General features: G+C 38.9%; 1 protein-coding gene across 1 annotated transcript; it reads left to right on the top strand.

Moving 5' to 3' along the window:
* Positions 1-324: 324 nt before the first annotated feature.
* bltp3a (bridge-like lipid transfer protein family member 3A) lies at positions 325-20,281 on the top strand. Its single transcript, XM_030138601.1, has 21 exons — positions 325-555; positions 2,410-2,572; positions 4,516-4,554; positions 4,791-4,882; positions 4,981-5,170; positions 6,142-6,282; positions 6,412-6,582; positions 6,809-6,989; positions 7,181-7,267; positions 8,542-8,712; positions 8,991-9,136; positions 11,779-11,920; positions 12,315-12,508; positions 12,690-13,927; positions 14,075-14,259; positions 14,335-14,480; positions 15,539-15,689; positions 16,142-16,395; positions 16,577-16,685; positions 16,859-16,944; positions 17,535-20,281. Exons 1-21 carry the CDS (start codon positions 512-514, stop codon positions 17,649-17,651), a joined length of 4,047 nt encoding a protein of 1,348 aa, XP_029994461.1. The 5' UTR covers positions 325-511; the 3' UTR covers positions 17,652-20,281.
* Positions 20,282-20,651: the final 370 nt, after the last annotated feature.

Raw genomic sequence — 20,651 nt, forward strand, 5'->3', positions numbered from 1 at the left:
AAAAGGAGTTTGTCACTCCTGCTCTAAAGGGTCCAAACATGGTCTAGGATCCTTTTTTTAACCACAATAATACAAACAAACAGTACAGGCAACAGACCATATACAAAATATAGTAAAAGACAGTGCAGTTATTCGCAGGGGGTGTGATCCTAGTCTGGGTTCACACAGTGATAGTTTTACAGTGATGACTTCAGATGATTTAAATAACATACTGAGCTGTGATTGGTGGGATTATCCGCACCGTGTGTCCGTCAACATCCAGCAGATGGCGCCATTGAGTCATCCAGAGCCGCTGTTTTCCTCCGTTGACTAGTGAAGGGGGGTCAGCCGCTGTCCGGTGTTTAGCGGGGTAGCAGCTAGACTGTACTGTGCTGTGCTGTGCTGTGCTGTGCCGTGCCAGCAGCGGCTAACAAGATGCACAGCGCTACTGCTGTGTACAGTATAGATATACCTTCAAGGTAGTGTTTGTTTATTTAACGGGGGAAGCCGATCGACACAGACGTAAGCAGGCATGGCTGGAATTATCAAAAAGCAAATTCTGAAACATTTGTCAAGGTAAGGGTCTCCTGTGGCTTTGTGTTAGCTTGTTAGCCCAGTTGGTTGATGGATACCACTGTGGAGCCTTTAATGTACGCGTTGGTTATCTGCATGGAGTTACTGTCATAGAGGTTACCATTTAGCTTAACACGATAGGACAGTTGAGTGTAACGACGACTTGACAGGGACAGTGAACGCAGCAAGTCAGCGACCTAAACGACGATAGAACATGTTAAGTGAACGCCACATTCTCTATCTATCTATCTATCTATCTATCTATCTATCTATCTATCTATCTATCTATCTATCTATCTATCTGCTTTTGATTTTGTGACAGTTATGTGTTGAGTATTTTTATTAAAATACTACTGATGACTGTTTTTACATTGTGTGTGTATGGTAGTTGATGTGTACTGTCACAATAGTCAGCACCACTGTCTGACCTAAATCCAATCACAGTCATTCTCAGAACCAGTTATTACCTATATATATTAAAATACTGATTTTATTTTATTTTTTTTTTCATATTGAGTGATCATCACTTTCCACAGAGTTGCCTCCACTACCATGCTTTAACCCTTCTGCTCAGAAAACATAGAGCTTTATATTTATAATTGCTCTCAGTTTGTCACTGCTGCCTTCTGGATTGCAGAAGAGATAAAGGGAATACTTAAAAGTTACAACTGACATTTGTCTCAGTAAGAGCTGTTTGTTAGATAAGAGGCTTTTTGTCAAGCTGTTATTCGTTTTCAAAGTGTCTTTGCTTCTGAGTCATCAGATAAGATGCACTAAGATCTAGATAGTCATATAAACATGAGTGGTGTAGCCCATAGCATAGCCTCAAACACCAATGAACCAACACTCAGTGATTGTTGGTTTTAAATGGTCCTGATCAAGGTGCTCCTTCTGTGTCAGTTGTCTCAGAATACTGTAGTGCTGTAATATTTCAATGTAAAACCAAACACTAGGGTTTCTTGTCGCGTTTGCACAATGACTTCTTTCTTGTCTTGGGCCCTGGAATTTCTGTCGTCTTTGACCCACTCTAATCTTTGCATTTAGCCTCTATTGCTAGTTTAATAAACCACAGCACCACTATTGGCTCTAGTGATGTATTTACAATCACCTCTTCCAGATCAGATTTTTTTTATTTATTCCTACTTTCCTGTTGAGAGGGTAGTTAACTAAAATGTTGGACAGACACATTAAAGGTCTAATGAACTGCTGACATGAACTTCAGCATTCATGAATCACGAATGCCACCACCCAGATTTTTTTTTAATTCCAAAGGTGTGGAGCTGTTGATCTGTTGTTCAGTGTGCAAGAGAAGTTTAAGCTTTTACTAGCAGGTTTTTTTTAGAATAGCATGGCATTTGAGCAAAAGGTTTTGAGACATGTCTGATTATAAGCCACACTTTGTAGCTTGACCTTTACTCTACAGCTTGGAGTCTTGGTGAGGTTAATGACTGAAATGTCAAATGAATTCATCAGACATGTTCAGTCATGTAATGTAAATAAAGTTAAAATACTTGAGTGGGTTTTATTCATCTATTGTATTTTTACCTCATATTGGCTGGTAGACTATTCCTGGCTAATGGAGCACCCTCAGAAAAGTTAAACTAAAAGGGAATACAGCCAGCTGCCCAAATGTACCAAAGAGACCTCTGTGTTTTTTGCGATGACTCACTCACTTGCACCACTTGCAAAAAAAATCTTGGCCAAGCTGCATAATATGCCTCTCAGATGACCAGAGACATGTACTCTCTTGAACATCAGATGAAGGGTACTTGAATACATCCAATGTTTTTTTTTTGTTTGTTTGTTTGTTTTTTACAATAAAACATTATATTAATCTTTAATGTCATTTACTCTTAGGTTTACCAAGAACCTGTCCCCCGACAAGATTAACCTGAGCACCCTGAAAGGGGAAGGACATCTGTCCAACCTTGAGCTGGATGAAGAGGTTCTGCAGAACATGCTGGACCTGCCTACATGGCTGGCTGTCACCCGGGTCTATTGCAACAAAGCTGCCATTAGGGTATGTCACCGACTTGTCAAACCAGATTGTAAAGCTGTTCTGAAAGGCCAAGCCGTTTACCTGTTTTCTAAAAGAACAAAAAGTCGGAATCATCATTCATGTCATTTTTGTTTTTCATTTACAAGCTACAGAACAATATTCTATGTATTAATGTCAAAGGGCTGAGTTTTTAATATTCAGAGTGTGTAGCGTCCCAGAGGAAATGAGCAGCGACAGTCCCACAGAGATAAGTTTTGCAGGCACTGCTGAGAACACCATGAGCCTTCAGACCATTTCTGGTTGTATGTAATAACGAGAAAAGACATAATTCAGGGGAACAGAAAATGCCAGAGGCTAGAGTGATCCCAAGAGATATACTGGCAGGTGTTCTGTACATTGAGCTGTCTGTTTGGCTGGTGTATGTTTTCTAAAACCTCAGTTTACAATTATTGCACTAAAGAGTTTGTACATTTAACCAGATAATTTAATTCAGTCTCCTGTTTAACTGTTCCTTTTTTCAGACAAAGCATGTGGTGTAAGAGTTTTATTTTACCTTTACGTGTTTCGACTGCCATCTGCAGTAGAATCAAAACATGTAAAGGTAAAACAAAAGTCTTTTGTCTTATGGTTTGTCAGAAAAAAGGAATAGTTAAATAGTATTAAAGTAAGACAAAATTAACCTAAGTGTTCTGTCCTCTGTGTTTGGCTTCAAGGAAAGTGCACACATTTTCAAAACTGGGGTACATCATTATATTAGCCTACCGCATTAAAATTGTATTTTCACACATAGGTTATATCAGTAATATTCTAAATGTATTGCATATGTTTTTATGTCCATTCCTAAAGTTTATCTTTTCTTCATATTGAGGACTGAAATGGTGCAGAATTTCTGTACACATTGTGGTCATTGGTGTTACCATCAGTAACACAATGACTGCTGACTCTTGAGAGAAAACTTTTTTGGCAAGTGCTGCTGACGCTTATTTTAGTGTGTTTGTGGATCCACTTTCTCTTTTTTTAGATGCCTGCGGCAATGTCAAAAATATTTCTCCACTAAGACCAACCCACTTTTTTCTTGCCAGGTCATTGATTGCATTTTGGAAGTAAAATAAAGTTTTTTGAAGTTCTAGTCATGTTCTGTGGATCACCTCTTATGAAACTGTACCAGTGACAGTGAAAATCAATTACTTATTGAATAGTTTTACATTGTTCTTGACATCAGTGCAGTATTCTTAGCAGTTACTGTCGTGTACATTGTCTTGAGGATAGTATTTTTTAAAGTTTGAGTCAGTGCTGTTACCTGTTTTGTTCTTATGTGTTACAGTCAGGCCATCTTTGAATGTTAACACAATATTTACAGGAAGCTGATTGTTGATACTAGGGCTTTATAGATGTTCACATTCCTAGTAGACCTGTAGAATTTTTACAGTTAGGGTTGTTTTTTTTTTCCACAAATATGGACACATACTCAAAGAATTCCCTCAGAAAATGTTCCAAAACATTTTTGTACTCACCCTCCATTTATCATAGCTCTAAAACAATGCAATGTTCTTTGCATGAAAATGTGAAAATGGAAAAGTAATAGTGATGGAATAATAGTTGTGAAATAAGAAAATCAATTAATCTGTATTTTTTTAGTAAGTTAGTTGACCTTAAATCTCTTCAATGCTTCATTAAATTCATAATGCAGCCAAGACTTAGAGGCAATACCAAGAAAATAGACCTTTAATGTCCTTTACAGTGTTAAATGTATTTACTCTCTGACCTCTGCACTTTTAGTTTTCTTCTTTCTTTTTCCTTTTTCACAGCAGTAATGCAAGGGTTCTCTTAACCCTTGTGCGTGTTGTGAGAGCTTGTCTTTTTTGCCTTGTGTGCGATAAACAGGGCAGAATGCTGCTAGAAGTGGTTTTGATTTACTGTGCTGATGTTGCTGTCCTTTTTACTTTTTTTTTTTTTTTTTTCAGATACAATGGACGAAGTTGAAAACGAGTCCCATCTGCTTGGTAAGAATTTTCTTTGCATCCTTCTCTGGAGTTCTTGCCGGTTTCTCAATGCTTGTTCCTCTGCTTTAAAATGAAAATATCTTTGGCATGACTTCAGCTGTGGTTTCCACTGTTTTGTAATGTTTAGTTGCCCTGATACTCTTCTCTTTTCTGTTATCATTAGTAAATTTAGGCATTTTCACTCTTTACACAAACTTGGTTGTATTTAGAATTTTGCGGTTTCTTGTTTTGTGCAGTTCCTGGATAAGGTGGAAGTAGAAATGAGGACATGTGAAGAGCCACGCCCACCTAACGGACCCTCTCCTATAGCAATTACAGCAGGCCAGAGGTAAATATGAACAAAACTAGTAGTTTACCTGTTGTTGAACCTGATCTTAAATACTCTGCCTTACATTCTGTGTACATGATCAATATTTGTTTTTACAGTGAGTATGGCTTTGCTGAGAAAGTGGTGGAAGGTATGTCTGTTAGAATCAACTCCATCACCATCAAGGTACAAGCTCGTGCCTTTCATGCATCCTTCGAGCTCTGGCAGCTACAAGGGAACAGCCTGAACCCCAAATGGCAGCGCAGTGACCTCCGATATACCCGTATCACTGACCCAAAGAGAGGAGAGGTAAAAATATGGCCAAGATATTCAGATCATTTTTGGGGCTCCATTTTCATATTGACAACCTCTTTCATTGGGATCTTCCTAAGGGATATGGATATAATATTCCCTTAGAAATTATGTTGCATTTTCTTCTTCTTTATATCTCAAAAATTGTATTGGTCACCTGTCATGAAAGTGCAAGAACAGGATGTGTTGATCTCAGAGGAAAAAGTAGTCACTTTTTAGAGGCTGACCCAATAATGAGATCCAGGCACAAACTGGTGGTTGCTTATAATGACTCGATGAGGATATTGTTGAGGGTTCCAAAACATTATAGTGCCAGTCAGATGTTTGTGGATAGCGGTGTGATGCTGTGCGGCTGGTATACGGCATTTTATTTATTCATTCATGTGCAGAGTTACAAAATTATCAAACCCAATTGTACAACCCTGGTCTGTTCCAAGATTAGTTGTGTAAGGTTTACATCTAAAATGTGGTCTCACTGGCGATCAAGCCTTTATGTGTAAGCAACAAATGGATTTATGCTATTTCTTTTCTTTTTATTGTGTATGTTTTTTTATCTTATCCTATGGACCTAGTTTTTGTGTCCTTAATAAAGCTTGAATGAATGAATGAGAGTTTGGAGCAGGAAAAAGGTGATGGACAAGTAATCAAACGATGCTGTTCCCCTCTTCATCCTGATAAACATTGCCAGAAAAATTTCTTTGACTTTACCAGAAACTGGACAACTGTTGAACTTAATGTCAAGCTCAGATCAATACTTCTGGAAATGAAAATCAATCTAGCAGTAAACTAATATTTTCCCTCAAAATCAGTAATTCCAGTGGTCAAGCCGAATATTAGCCATCACCCACTATTAGGAGATTCTTCCATTACAAAAGATTGTAAAACATTTGTCTGCCTAGTGGATTTGTCTTTGTGTTTAATCATCGATCCTGTAATGGTTTATTTATTGCACTTGTTATGATACTCAGGTGTTGACATTCAAAGAAATAAACTGGCAGAGTTTACGAATCGAGGCTGATGCCATTGAGAGTGATGATCAGGACCTTGGGAATACACCATTACGTCTAATCACCAACCAGGGACGCATTCGAATAGCACTGAAGCGCAGAGTAAGCCTGTCTTCTAAAGCATTTTATTGTACTTAATTTGTTGTTAAGTAGCTGAAGACTACAAATGGGAACTCATTTAAAAGGCATTGTGTTATCGCAAGCCTTTAATTGTCTCTGTGTTCTGTTTAGATAAAGGACTGTAACGTGCTGGCATCCAAACTGTTCTTCATTCTGGATGATCTGTTGTGGGTGCTGACGGATTCTCAGCTCAAAGCCATCATCCATTATGCCAAATCTCTCAGCGAGGCCATGGAGAAGTCTGCGCAACAGAGGAAAAGCATGACTGCTGAATCCATGCAGGTGCTGCTTATTGATGTTTTAATCACAGTTATGTGGTAAAATGCTGGTGAACAGTTAAATAGTAATATTTACATCAAGTGACTCTTAATAATATTTAACAAAATATTTTCTAAATATGGGTTTCATTCAGGTTGGTTTTATTGTGGTGTACACTATCTATATGATTTGTGTTGAAAGATCCTTAAAAGGTAAAGATGTTGTCCTTTTTGTTGAATGTGTGTCATAGACTGCTCCTCCTTCTCCTGGGCTTCACACTCTCTGGACAGAGTCCACACCTGCTCCAACCAGTAGTCCCAGCAATGCTAGTCAATACTTTGACCAGTTTGATGTCAAAGAGTCTTCTTATCACACCTTCATATCTCGCTTGGACTTACACATATGCAACGATAGTTCTTCAGTGGATGATGGTAAGTTAGAAACACTTCAGCTCGCCTAAAAGTGTGCAGCATGTAGTGCTCGGTCTGTGTTTTGTTTCCAACTTAAGCGTAAAGCTAAGGCTGTATTCTGCATAATCTCTAAAATCCACTGTATTGTTAAGTGTTTGAAGGATAATTCCTCTGCAGCTGGTTTTGAACTGCTATCATGTGATACTGTACAGATGAGCCTCCCCCACCAGGCTTACAGGGTGCCATGCAGTTAACCTTTAAGAAGCTTGGCTTTGACTACTATCCTATCCACAGACCCGGTAAGTGTAGCAACTGGTCCTTTCTCTGACCATAATTTAACTGAAATTTGCCCTGAGGCTCTACACAGCTTCCACTCTAACCACATTAGTCATTCAGGACTAAATGTTAGACGGATTACCATTCAAGCAGAGTAATGGCTCCACACAGGCTAATGGCACTGGTCAAGTGTACGATGCAGGATAGCAAAATCACCTCTGGAGCTGATTTAGGTCTGAAAATAGCTTTGATTTCACTATTTTCACTGTGTTATAAATAGAGATACAAAAACTGTATGTGTTGAAATACTATTGCGCCAGCACATCCTGAGAAGGGTAAAATTAACCAGTCTCATTACGTTCTAATCCCAGCTCATGTTTCCTACACTGTAAAAAAAGTCCCGTTGTTTTTACAGAAAAAAACTGGCAGCTGTGGTTACCAGAACAATACTGTAAAAAACACATCCAACTGTAAACATATTTACAGAGTAACATGTAGATTTAGCATTTTAAACATGTAGATTTAAATGGTAAATGGACTTCACTTATTTAGCGCATTTTCTACACCTTCATGGTGTCCAAAGCACTTTCCAAAGCCACTAGGTCCTACTGGGAGCAATTTAGTGTTCAGTGTCTTCCATGGACACTTGGACATATGGACAGTCGGAGCCAGGATTCGAACAACCAACCCTTTGGTTATTGGACGAGCTGCTCTACCAACTCTACCAACCCATTAATTTACAAGTTTAAAATGTTAAATTGTTAAATGCTTACTTTTTTACAACTTTTTTAAAAAAAAAAAAAAAGAAAAAGCAAATAGGTCGTTATTTCAACATTATGGTCTTGCAATTTAAACGGCACCGCATTGTTTTTCAATTTACAGTTTTATCCCCTAAAAACAATAGAAATACATCATTTCTACATACAAATCTGGTTTTGTTCACATACTCTTCCTGTAAAAACTACAGCTATATTTGATTTATTCGTTAGCACAAAAATCTTTTCAAATAAACAACTTTGCATCGTATTGTCACTTACAGTTTTTTTTATGTTGCAATTTTACAACTTTTTGGTGTTAATTCTACAGTCATTTTTTACAGTGTAATCATAGGGAACTTTCCATTACATATTGTGTCCTCTTCTTAAATGAGCTCTCGCTGTTAATTTCCTTGTAACAGTCACAAAAACAACAAATAATTGGTTTATTTAAGTTTGATGATCTGCTTTTCTTCTGATTGTATTCATGTGTAGAATGACAGCTGATATATAGATACCTTTTAATAATTTTTTTTCTATAGCTGATGGATGTCGACATTGGGAGCGCCACAGTGGAGCCATGGAGGCACAGGCCCAGTGGGCAGGGAAACTGCTGCAGGAGTACCAGAAAAGAGCAGAGGCTTCTGGGTTCCCTGGGCCACACACTGAGGTTCCACAACCAACCAAGGACTCGCCTCCAAAGACAGTTCAAGGTGTGAATGCAGATTAAAACGGGAACATTTGTTTTGTTTTTGGGATTTTATCTCTGTCCTGGTAACAGTACATACAGATATGTGTGGAGACGTCTGAGTAGCTTTTGTCTTTCCAAGTTGTGATTCAGTTTAGATGTAGTCAGGTGTACATTGGATTTAATAAAACATACACAGACTATTTCTGTGCATCTGGAATACATGTTACGCACATTCTGTTCTTGTAAAGCATCCATTGTATCTCATGACTCAGTGTTTTCATTTGTGTGCACATACTTTAGATAAACAGTCCAGTCCCAAGTTAACGTCCTCTGACAAAGAGCAGACATCCAGCAGGAACTCTGTCACAGCTCCGCCTGGGTCATCATTGAAGAGGCTGCGATCTAACTGTGTGGTGATCAGGATGGATGATGTCGACATTCACCAGGCAAGCTTTCATCATCAGCTGATTCGATTTACCTGCTTAACAGAAGCTGCACTCGTCAGTAAAAGGGATGAGAGGTTTCAGTTCCTCAGTAGCAGCAAACATGCAGTTTCACTGAAAGGTGCTGAGTTCTGTTAATTATAGCAGAGACGAAACATCACACGCTTTGGATTTTTTAAGCCGCTCTGGTTAACAGTCTGTTTTACTGCAGTGAAGAGTTTACAAAAAGCAACATTACCAGTATTAGAATGATACGACAGTAATATCATCTGTTCCAATGTCTTAAAGAAACTTCACATAAAATTACATTTCAGATATAATCATCAGCCCCCTACAGTAGAATATACAGTTACGCTCATAAGTTTACATACCCTATCAGAATTTGTGATTCTTTGGCCATTTTTCAGAGAATATAAATGATCACACAAAAACTTTTCTTTCACTCATGGCTAGTGGTTGGGTGAAGCCATTTATAATCAAACAAATGTGTTTGCTCTTTTTAAATCATATTGACAACAGAAACGATCCAAATGACCCTGATCTAAAGTTTCCATACCCTAGTTCTTAATCCTCTGTATTGGCCCCTTTAACATCAATGACATCTTGAAGTCTTTTGTGGTAGTTGTGGATGAGGCACTTTATTTTCTCAGATAGTAAAGCTGCCCATTCTTGGCAAAACACCTTCAGTTCCTTAAAGATTTTGGGTTTTCTTGCATGAACTGCATGTTTGAGACCTCCCAAAAGTGGCTCAATGATACTGAGGTCAGGAGACTGAGATGGCCACTCCTTCACCTTCACTTTTTTCTGCTGTAGCCAATGACAGGTCGACTTGGCCTTGTGTTTTGGGTCATTGTCATGTTGGAACATCCAAGACTGTCCCATGCACATTCTATTAGGGTATGTAAACTTATGAGCACAACTGTATTCATGACATGACTATTTACATGGCAGTGACAAAAGCCCTGAAAGAACATGGCATGAAAGTGGAATAACCAGTTTGTGTAAAGTAAGTCTAACATCAGAAGTGATAAAAACCAAATCATAATCACAAAATCATTCATCGTAAAAAAAAAATAGTGATCTGTATTCAGAGAGATTCAGAGTGATCCTTTTTTTTTTTAAGAAGAAGCCTTTCTGCATTAAAATCTCAGCCCCATGGTTATCCGGTCAGTATTAGTGTCATGAGCTACAGCATGTTCATCACTTTCAGTTAATTTAAACTAAACAGAGGTGTGTGACAGATTAGCAGCCTGGGGACATCTGCCCTACAGACAGAACAAAAGCCTGTTTATACCAGCGGCCTGATAGGTTTGATCAGATGGCTGCTCATATATATGCTGTGAAACAAAATGCCCTGTTGGGAAACTATGGTAAATGTACCTGTGAAATCACTGATGTGGTGAAAACCGCAGGCCTTGAGGAAAGTGATACCTCTAGGAGTTAGATTATTCCTGATATCACTTCACTTCATCAGTAGAAGTCACATGATTCTGCATATGTCGCTGTGATGGCTCCAGTACACTTCATGTGTGACAGGGAAAACCCCTGCCTTTTCTCATTACATTCTCCAGCTGTCTCTGCATTTTCACTTCAAAGATTTTCATTTTTATCTCAGAACAAAACATTCACTGAATTATTTAAGGTTCAGTGTACATGTAGTTCCCCATGAAACGGTACTGGAGACACAGGAAATTTTACTCATGTCTGGGTCTCCACCTTTAGCTTGTGACAGGAAGTTATTCATATTCACACAGATGGTTTACTTCTGTTTTGTGTAACATATTATCAATAAATGCATTCATATATGGGTGCTTCTATGAAACTGGTCCCTAACAACGGGGGCTAAAAGTTCAAACCAGATGTAGACTAATGTTATGAAGCAAGTTTGGAAGCACTTTGGGTCTATTTTACAAATAAATATTTACTGAGATAAAAGAGAAACTATTTTACAGATAAAACACATTTTTATTTTTTTATATTATTTTTTATACAAAAATCCATGTGTAACACAAAAACGGACACAAAAAATTATGTGCTACAATTTTTGTAATATGTTTTATTCTCTCACAGGTACATTTTAGGAATCAAACTAATTATACAAGGCAGAATGTTTCACAAAAATGACCGCTGTTGCAAAATCACTTGCGATTTATTTGTGTTTAAATTGGCAGGTTCTGCATGTAATGTGAGTGGACATGATGGGTTAAGCACAAAATCTGGAATGAGACTGCCGATTCATGGAAAAACCCACGTCTGGATTACAAAAACCACTAGAATCATCAAATATAACAGTGTCTTTATTTATAGTGGTATATAAGGCCATTTCAAGTGATGTTTTCCAGATCAAATGCACTGACACTTAGATAGCTTTTCATGTCCCCAATTTTGGTCCTATTTTTCTCTCCAATATTTTATTAAAAATTCATTAATTTTGGGATGGCTCAGAGCAAGAATATAATTTTTTTGCATGTATCTGAGGTCATCATTAGGTACATCCTGGGGGGAAATATGTCTAAATTTACCTTTTATTTATTGGGTCTAAAAAGCTATTAAAGTGCCAGGTACCAAAATGAACCCAGTTTCTTAGAAGCACCCATATAGAATTGTTTCAATTACTGTACTAACTTCTTTGCCTATACTTTCAGGTGTCAACACGAGGCCGTCAAAACAAGAAGACCCAGTCTTTAATATCTTGTAATCGTAAAGCTGCACATTTGCCAGACAACGTACCAGCAATCCATCTGCAGTTTACTGAATACTACTTTCCTGACAACCCCAGTGTATCAGGTACCAGACCAAGTTTTAACCCTATAGTTTTGCTCTGGTTCAGAATGAGTGGTAAAATTTGATATTAGTGTGTTGTTGTGTACAGCAAACCAAAACAGTTTTCACTCACATACTGCACTTGAATATTTTAAAATAATTTAGTTACAATACTGTCTTACTTACATGTGGTTCCACCTCAATGACATACTACATATCACATTCTAGCAATCATACACGTGATATATGTTCTCTCTTGTTAAGTTACATTCATTACTTGTGAAGGTGATGTTAGTTATTGGCTCACTTGTAAATATTCATATTAGCTGTTAGTGAAATGTTTTTTGTTTCTCTTATTTTATTTCATACACAAACTGTTTCCTTTGACCTCATCTCTGACCTTTTTTGTTTGTTTCAGTGCCCACGTCAAACTTGTATGCCCAGATGAACAGCCTCCAGCTGTGTGTGGACCCAGCCAGTGTGCTGTGGATCAATCTGTTTTCGAGGGGCCTGTTACATACCCTGGATCAAGTAAAAGCTTTCTATCATTTGCAAGACAGCAGCAAGGCAGAGGAGCACGTAGATATCCGTATGGATGCATCCCAACTTAAGGTTAATGGAGACAATTTTTTTGTTACATATCAGCTGTTTCTTTTTAGGTCCTTGTATAGTATTTGAAAGGAAATCACTTTGTCTTGCAAGAGAAATACATTTCTTTACAAATGTTAAATAAGTACATGAATATCAAAGAAAGCCTGAAGTTTCACACTTGTTATTTTCTTTCCTTCTACAGTTGATAATTCCTTTAGATTCTTCTATTTTGGACCATCCGGAGCGTCCACAGTCCCTCTCCATTACTGTTCCTCAAATGGTTCTGAGTAACACCCGGCACTGTCCTCATGCCACCAGAGCTGACCTCAACAGCACCTATAACAACTTCTCCTCCTGCCGTTTCTTTCAGTCCAGACCACCCTGCCCTTACCCAAGAGACCAGAGTGCCTTTCACCCACTTCCCTCCATCTTCCTCCAGTACTCTCAAGAGACGGAGCCCCTGCCTTTGGGTAAAAAGCAGCTGAGGTCTCAGGATGTCTGGTCTCTCAGTTTGTCCCGTGTTACACTAGGGTTTGATGGAGCCCGCAGATTCCCTAAAGGCAGGACCCAGCCCTTTATTGAACCCTTTGCTATGTCTGTGTGGATGTGCCAGCCTTCCGCCTTTAATTGTGGATCACCATCGTCCCCCTGTAGTTCTAACAGAACACACCAGTCCTCTTTGGAGCAGGAACCCACCCAGGAGGAGGGGACCCTTGCCTCTGTTCACATTCTAGCCCATGCCATCACTCCACTGAAGATGTGGCTAAACCATTATCAATACGTCGCTCTGCTGAGGATGAAAGATGCCATGGCCCGCTTGGTCGCAGAGTTGGGACGGGATACACGGGAGGTTAAGAAGGTTCAAGACCACAAAACTAATCTTGCCACGGCGTGTTTGGCCCTGCTGTTAGATTCAGCTGAACTGGGACTCCTGTTGCCTCCAGTCTGCACAGAACCAGAGGAAGAAGTCCCCCACACTCCAGAGACAGACAGCCCAAGCATGACAGACTCTGACATCTCTCCAACTCATCATGCTACTGATGGCGTATTGGAGGACAGCGGCTTAGAAAACGGCATCTCATCCATTAACACGGGTGGCACTGAGTATGACCAGGATCAGGATGATCAAGATGGGTTGGTGGAGGAGGCATGTGAAGCGGTGGAGGATGTGGTGGAGGACGGTGGGCTGACAACGCAGGTGGACACTCCCGTTCTCTCGCCCCCGCTCTCACCCGGACAGTCTCCTGTCCTCTCTCGAGAACCATCCACCTTTAGCTTGGAGGGAGAACTGTCAAGCGCCATTAATGTCACCAAGGATGTGACCAAAGATGCCATTAGTGCCTCACTGGACCTGACCAAAGGGGCGTTTTCTATAACAAAAGATGCTTTCAGTATGCTGAGTCGTGGCTCAGGGATGAGCAAATTGTTCAGTCCAGCTAAGTAAGTGTTAAATCTCTCCTGCTGTGCTGTTGGCAACATAATAGGGTTAGTGTCTGGCGTCCATACTGTGCACCACATGCTGTTACTTGCTGTCTCTTGATAACACTTTGTGTGTTTATGTGTGTGTGTGTATGTGTGTGTGTACAGGGAACAGGTCCAGCGGTCAGAAGAGTCCTCCCCCTCTCTGGCTGCCAGCCTGCGTCACCAATCCATGAAGCAGTCACCTTCCCAGCATTCCTTTGATAGTGCTATCTTGGATGGCAGCCTGCCTGATGAAAATCTCTCTGTGGATAGTGACACCAGCGACAATTTTGTTGTTCTCATGGACTCAGGTGCTTAAAATACTGACTCTAAATTAATGAAGTTCTTTCAGTTTCACACTTCTAACACTGTGTCGTATTTATCAGAGTCAGGCGTGGAGTCCATGCGTCCAAACAACACTCCGCTCACTGTGGGCAGTAGAGGCAGTCCAGCCCCGGGGACGGAGGGAGGTTCATCAGCTGACCTCAGCAGCTCCCTGTCTCAGAGTATTGAGGATGTTTCTCAGGATATGGTAAATATCTCATTTCTCATAAAGATATATGCAGTAAAAGTGTTTAAAAATGAAGTTTTTCTCCACGTATTGTTTGTTTGTTTGTTTGTTTATTTATTTTGAATATAACGTTAAAACCAAACCACAAAAAGATTTTCTAAAAAGAAAGGAAAACATTTGAAAAGGAGCGGGATGAAGCTATATCAGCAAAAGTGATACCTTAATAGAAATACAGTTGCTACCTTATCTTTTTCTTGTAGTATATACATCCTGGCCCAAAAAAGCAAAAGGCAGGAACTATCCTATCCAACTATCCAGTAACTGCACTGACTAATATATTTCAGCTGGCAGCAAGGTTTCGGCATGTATAACATAACATTATCTAACCATAACCCAGTCATCTAACTGTAACTGATGCAGTGAATACCTTCACATTCCTTAAACTACCATGTCAGAGGACATATCCCGTGGTCATGAAAAAAATGTAACTGTTTCAGAAGGGCTTGGTGCAGTTTATCTACAACAAATAAAGAAAAATAAGTAGATTGCTGAAACTACTAAAAAACTGTCTAACACATTATTAAAGCCTGGAAGGACAGTGGTGAACCATGGCCTTTGAGGAAGAAATACTGTCAGAAAAAAAAAATCTTAAATCATTGTGATCAAAGATCACTGAAATGTTCATATTATAAAAGATCAATTTTAGAAAGCACAGCTATGCTTAATGATAAAGATAAGAGTAGTTCGAAATGGACAATGTGTAGAAAAGTTCAGGGATGGGGACAAAATAGCTGTGTAGTCTTAAAAAAACACTTATCAGTGAGGTTTTTACCATCAACAGATTTTTCTTCCCTGATGGGCATGTTCTAAGATGACAATGCCAGGGTTCATTGAGCAGTAAATGTTCTGACTCTCAGAGCTTATCAATGTCATGGCGTACTCACAGCTAAAGGCGGTCCAAAGAAATATTACAGTTTGGGATTTTTTTGTTTCTTTTTAGGTCAGTTTGTGTATAATGTTTAACATATTATAAGACAATCATATTTTAAATGTAACTTTAAGGTGATGTGTTGTTACAGTCCTCAGTCTTCTTACTTATGATGAGTGGGATGGCCTGTACCATGGAGGTAAAAGGAGAAGACCAAGTTGTTGCAGCAGAAGCTCAAAATCTGATCCCTTTGCAAATGGGTAATATCCGGGTTTCTGACATCCTGGCTGGTCTTGTACAAGGTAAATGGATAGTTGTTGCTGCATTCAGTCTTTGTCAACATTCGCATGAAAAACTGCTTGATAGCAGCTAAGAAGTGATTCAACCCTTATGACTTTCCCTTTCCATTTGCCTATTAGTGGTGTGTGGAGGTTACATTTTTTTATAGGAAACTGGCCTCTATTCATGTTTTAGAAGAGCTTGTATTTGTTATATTGTGAATATGCTTAGCATTAGGAAGCTTAGCTGAGTTTTCTTTTCAGGCATCATATGTCATCCAGATGTTGTGACTGATTGATATTTTGTCTTTATATAAAATACACATGTAAAAGTATCACAGATGAGAATACCTGACAGTTATTGCATTTTGACTTCAAAGACCAAAGATAATTTTACAGAAAGAATGGCTGTAGTAAACAGTTTCTCTGCAATGCCCTGGTGGTTTACAGTGGTGTCTTGATGTTCATTTCTGTAGCTCCAGGTGGAGCAGTGCAGAAACAGAACAGGCAGGGAAACTCTGCAGCTGTGAGCATGCGAGCAGAAATGGGTCCATCTGCAGCCCAACACACTGATGAGTCTGTGGGCTTCATGGATATGAGGGTGAGAGACTGCCATGCAGAGCTGTTAGCCTCCACTGTGGCCAACATTGGGCCCTTTCTGGAAGATGAATTTGCTGTTGACAGTCAGCCAATGAAGTTACACATGAGCAACGTCAAAGTCACGATAAAGGTGAGTTGATGATTTTATCAAGAGAGGATAAAAATCCGTTGTGTGCTGGTGGAAATATTTGCTAATGAAAATATGCTATTACTTAGTTATTTACATATGATCATTATTTTATCTATACTTAATATGTAAACTATAGATGGGAATCTAAGTTTATTGACTTGAAACAATTTATTTCTTTCAGGATGACGGCCCTAGAATTTACCCTACAGCCCCTCAGCCTGTCCCAGCCACTTTCATTGTAGATCAGCTGCTTCTTGAACGTGGTGACGATGGCATCTTGAGGCTCAAAGGTGCTTGTTTTACCTGAATTATAATATCATTAATCATTACAGATTTGTGGCTTTATTAAAAAATTTCAGCAGGTACATGAACCGTGAAACAACAAATAGTCAAATACAGACTGCATCAGCTTTACAGAAGTGTGAATAGAAAGTGATCTTGTCTGTTTCTGTTTTGTTTGCAGCTGAAGGTCCAGACTCAAAAGCCTCAGCAGATGTTCCTGTGGTTTCTTTGGACAAGATGAACGGTTGTGTACCACTGCAGAGTGAAGTAAGGGTAACTTCACTGTATAATACACAATGTTTATATATCAGATTAATGTGTCTACTCAGTACTGTAGCCATATTTCTTAAATAGTTCTTCATCACTTTTTTGTAGTAAGTATTTTTCTTAGGAAAACTCCAGCCAGTGGTTAAAAAAAAAAAAAAAAAAGGTTGCATAATAGAGCTGAGGTCTAAATGTGAAATGACCTCGGAGATAGCCGTGACACTGCCTGTACCAGCGAACAAAGGGACCTCTTTTTAGTTGTAATAACCAGTGTGAAATACTAACGTAGCGGCTGTGAATATCTCATAGGTCTGTCATATTTGTGTTTATTTACATTTTCATTCCTTAGATAAGGATATATAACCTGCTGTGTTAATCACAGCTTGAATATGGTGTCTTGTTTGTTGTCAGGTCAAAGATTGATAAAGCAGAGAAGTGTTTAAGTGCAAAGGGTGGTGTAATGGTATTGTAATTACATCTGTTGCAGTCCGTCAGAATCTGATATCCATCCACCTGTTGTAGTAGCTACACGCCAAAGAGTATAAGCTGAGCTGTAGCTGAAAGTAACCCATCTATCAAACCTGCTGTTACAGAGACAAACCCTGGAAACCCAGCTCTCCGATGCCCAGGCTGCCCTCACCCAGGCCCTCAGTGAGCGAGACCGCCTCTTACTGGAGGTCAAGAAGTACGACCCCATGTTTACCATGTGAGATACTCGGTCTCTGACCCCTGAACACAAAGCTGCTCCTTCGGAAAACAGTGTTGGAACGGATCAGGGTGAATGTGAGGAACCAGTATGAATCACTTCAAGCATGCCGGTACTTTGGACATATTAGGAAAGAAGACATAACCAGATGTCAGCATAGTTTGGATTACTTCAAACCTACACTATCACGTTATTCATAAGATTCCAAAAGAGCTCCTTTAACACTTATTAAAAGATGAGCCCTGTGAACTAAGTTTAGGTACATTACAGGTACTATGTTTATCCAGCAGTCTAGATATGGCTCACTGCTGTACTAAAAACAGTGACTTCATCCAAATCAGTGTAGAGGTAAACTCATTGTGTGGTTTCAGTGTTCAGCATGCATGGGTAAATGTCAAGCTTTAAGTCTCTCCAGTTAATATGTTGTGTCACATTAATGTTAAGTTGTACATGCCAAAAACTTCTTTTCACATGCACTGACACTGCCAGAGAACTGCAGGTACATCATTTTGCTCCTTCTACAAAACACAACCTATGATCATTCACCATCTGTGAGCAGACTTTTACAAACATACGGACATGAAGATGAAAAGATTGAGCAATATGGATTACTTCCATTCATTTCTGAATATATTAGTAGCTGTTAGTGTTAGGTACTTGTTGATGCTGTGTTGTGAACAGTAGGGAAAACGATGCACTTTTTCTTTACAAAGCAGAACTCTGCTGCTTATACAGAGCGACAGATGCATCTCAAGTGTCCACCTTTGTGGCTTCATCTCCAGGATGGCACTGTTACACACTCAAGTTCTCACCGCTCTTTAAAAGCGAGTTGTTTCATTCCCCAGTATTATTTTTCTTTGAGTTGTGACATGTTTGTTAATATTCTTTTGTACTGTGAATCAATGAAACAGTCTGCTCTGTGGGTGAATGCCCTCCTGCGACACACCTTTTCACCTTTTGAGTTCGGTGTCTCAGCAGAGCAGACCAGGTTGTACAGTGGCTTCAGTATTGTAACTAGGTTGGTCTTTTTGCCCTGGTAAAGAGGTTTGATTTATTATACCAGTTACTTGGATTATCTTCAAAAACCTTTTTTTAGAAAGAATAAAGTCAGGAAAACAGTGAGACTAGCCTAATAGTATTACCTCTGTAGTTGTTCAACATCATGAATATACATTAATTTTATTTATTTTCATTTGTTTATGCATGTTCTTTAAAATATACTGAAGCCATATCAATCAAAGTCACATTTTACAAAGCTGTGGTACTCGTACTGTGTTGCTTGCTCACACACTATTTATTACTAGATTCACTGAAAAAAAAAGATTTTGTCTATTTGACCACATAGCAGTTAAAATTTGTCATTTTGATATTTTGTATACATGCATAAATTGAGTATATGCATGGGTTCAAACATAGATTTGCTCATCACATTCCATATAACATATCCCCTTCTTTGGAAATGCTTATAGGGAAGTCAGGATTTTATTGTCACATGTTATTTATAAAATGTTATGTTTTTAATCGGAGGTCCTGTAGCCTTTTGCCTTTAGCAGTACAGCAATTCACTGTTAAAGTAAAATATGTTACAGCCACAGAAATCGGCTGTCCTGTCAAACGCACACATCATTTCAGTGTTCATAGGAGACCTCTAGTGGTTTGATTTGAGTGTTACTTTTTTTTCTTTCATCTTTGGTTGCCTTCAAAGCTATGAATGACAGATTTGCATTCTTATTGTGGAATGTAAAATGTAAAAGCAATAGGAAAACAATGTAGGTTTAACCAAAAAACATGGCTACCAAGTGTTACACTACACATTTTTGATACAGTATTCTAATTTTCTAGGATGAGTCAATACAGTTTAGTTTATTTATCAGTTTTTACAGTTCCACCACCAGTTGAATTTGTACTCAAACACATCTGTAATCCCTCTGTGTTAAGATATGTTACCATCATGTTCACATACAGATGTGACTTTCTCTCAGCTTGTAAATTTGTTTTGCATGACTTTAGAGGATCAAGATAAAAACTGGTTGTCCTATGCTGGATGAAACATGTAGCTGTACAGTTTGTCCTGCTTCCCTCTCCTCAGTGTAAAGTAGCATCCCTTTTTTGATGATAAACTGATGTCCTGGGTTTCATCTGCTCATAAGCGTTTACACTAGACTTCCTTTACACTCCAGGATTGGGTTTATACCACATCTTAACCTCCCACCTAGTGTGTAGAATCAGAGTGAAGCATGAGTCACTTTAGTGTGTGTTTTCTCTCTATTTACAGGATTGACTGACATGGTAAAACTATTTGCCACTAAAGAGCAGATGCATTTCCTGAAATGATGTTGTGTAGTTTCTGCCTCAATGGATTATTTGCACTTGTGTGGTAAATTCACTGGAATTTGCACTTGTTTTAATGCAAATCACATCAAAGAATTGCAGAGGAGTCTTTGTGAAATCTTCCTAAGTGATGCAAATGTTAAAGACCCTGTGGAAAGTATTTTGTCAGTTGTGTACAATTACATTGAATTTTGCTTTGTCTTTATCACTTCATTGAGACAAATATAAAATTGGTTCTGTGAACCAAAGGTAGTATGTGGAAAATATTTTAAAAAATAATAAATAATTAACTGCTGAACACAATTCAGGCATGCCTTTGTGTTTAATAATCTATGTTTACATATGCAAATGACTATACTGTGTACAGTTCTGGTTAGAAAATAGAGATCACTGTAATTCCAGTTGTATTATGGGGCTTTTCCACTTGCACCTACTCAGCTTTAAGGGTTTTTCATTATTAAGTGATAGTACCTACTTGGCCAGGGTTCCAGGTGAGCTGAGTCGAGCTGAAAATGTCACAGACTGCAGACCACTGATAGGCCAGGGAGTGACGTTACTGGATGAACCATGAGGGCAACTCCATGTCCTCCATTGTTTTGATGTGTTTGTGTAACATACAAATGATGTCACAGGAGTTTCCGGCTGATTTGCTCTGTCGACCCCACTTATGCTG

This window comes from Sphaeramia orbicularis, chromosome 7, assembly GCF_902148855.1.
Source record: "Sphaeramia orbicularis chromosome 7, fSphaOr1.1, whole genome shotgun sequence".
NCBI classification, from domain to species: domain Eukaryota; kingdom Metazoa; phylum Chordata; class Actinopteri; order Kurtiformes; family Apogonidae; genus Sphaeramia; species Sphaeramia orbicularis.

What these genes read in the sequence shown, in the direction of transcription:
- bltp3a (XM_030138601.1), top strand. Translation starts at nt 512, where the DNA reads ATGGCTGGAATTATCAAAAAGCAAATTCTGAAACATTTGTCAAG. An exon ending in AGGATGTTTCTCAGGATATG is followed by an intron (nt 14,481 to 15,538) that starts GTAAATATCTCA and finishes GTGTTGTTACAG; the next exon opens with TCCTCAGTCTTCTTACTTAT. An exon ending in TGGCATCTTGAGGCTCAAAG is followed by an intron (nt 16,686 to 16,858) that starts GTGCTTGTTTTA and finishes TTTTGTTTGCAG; the next exon opens with CTGAAGGTCCAGACTCAAAA.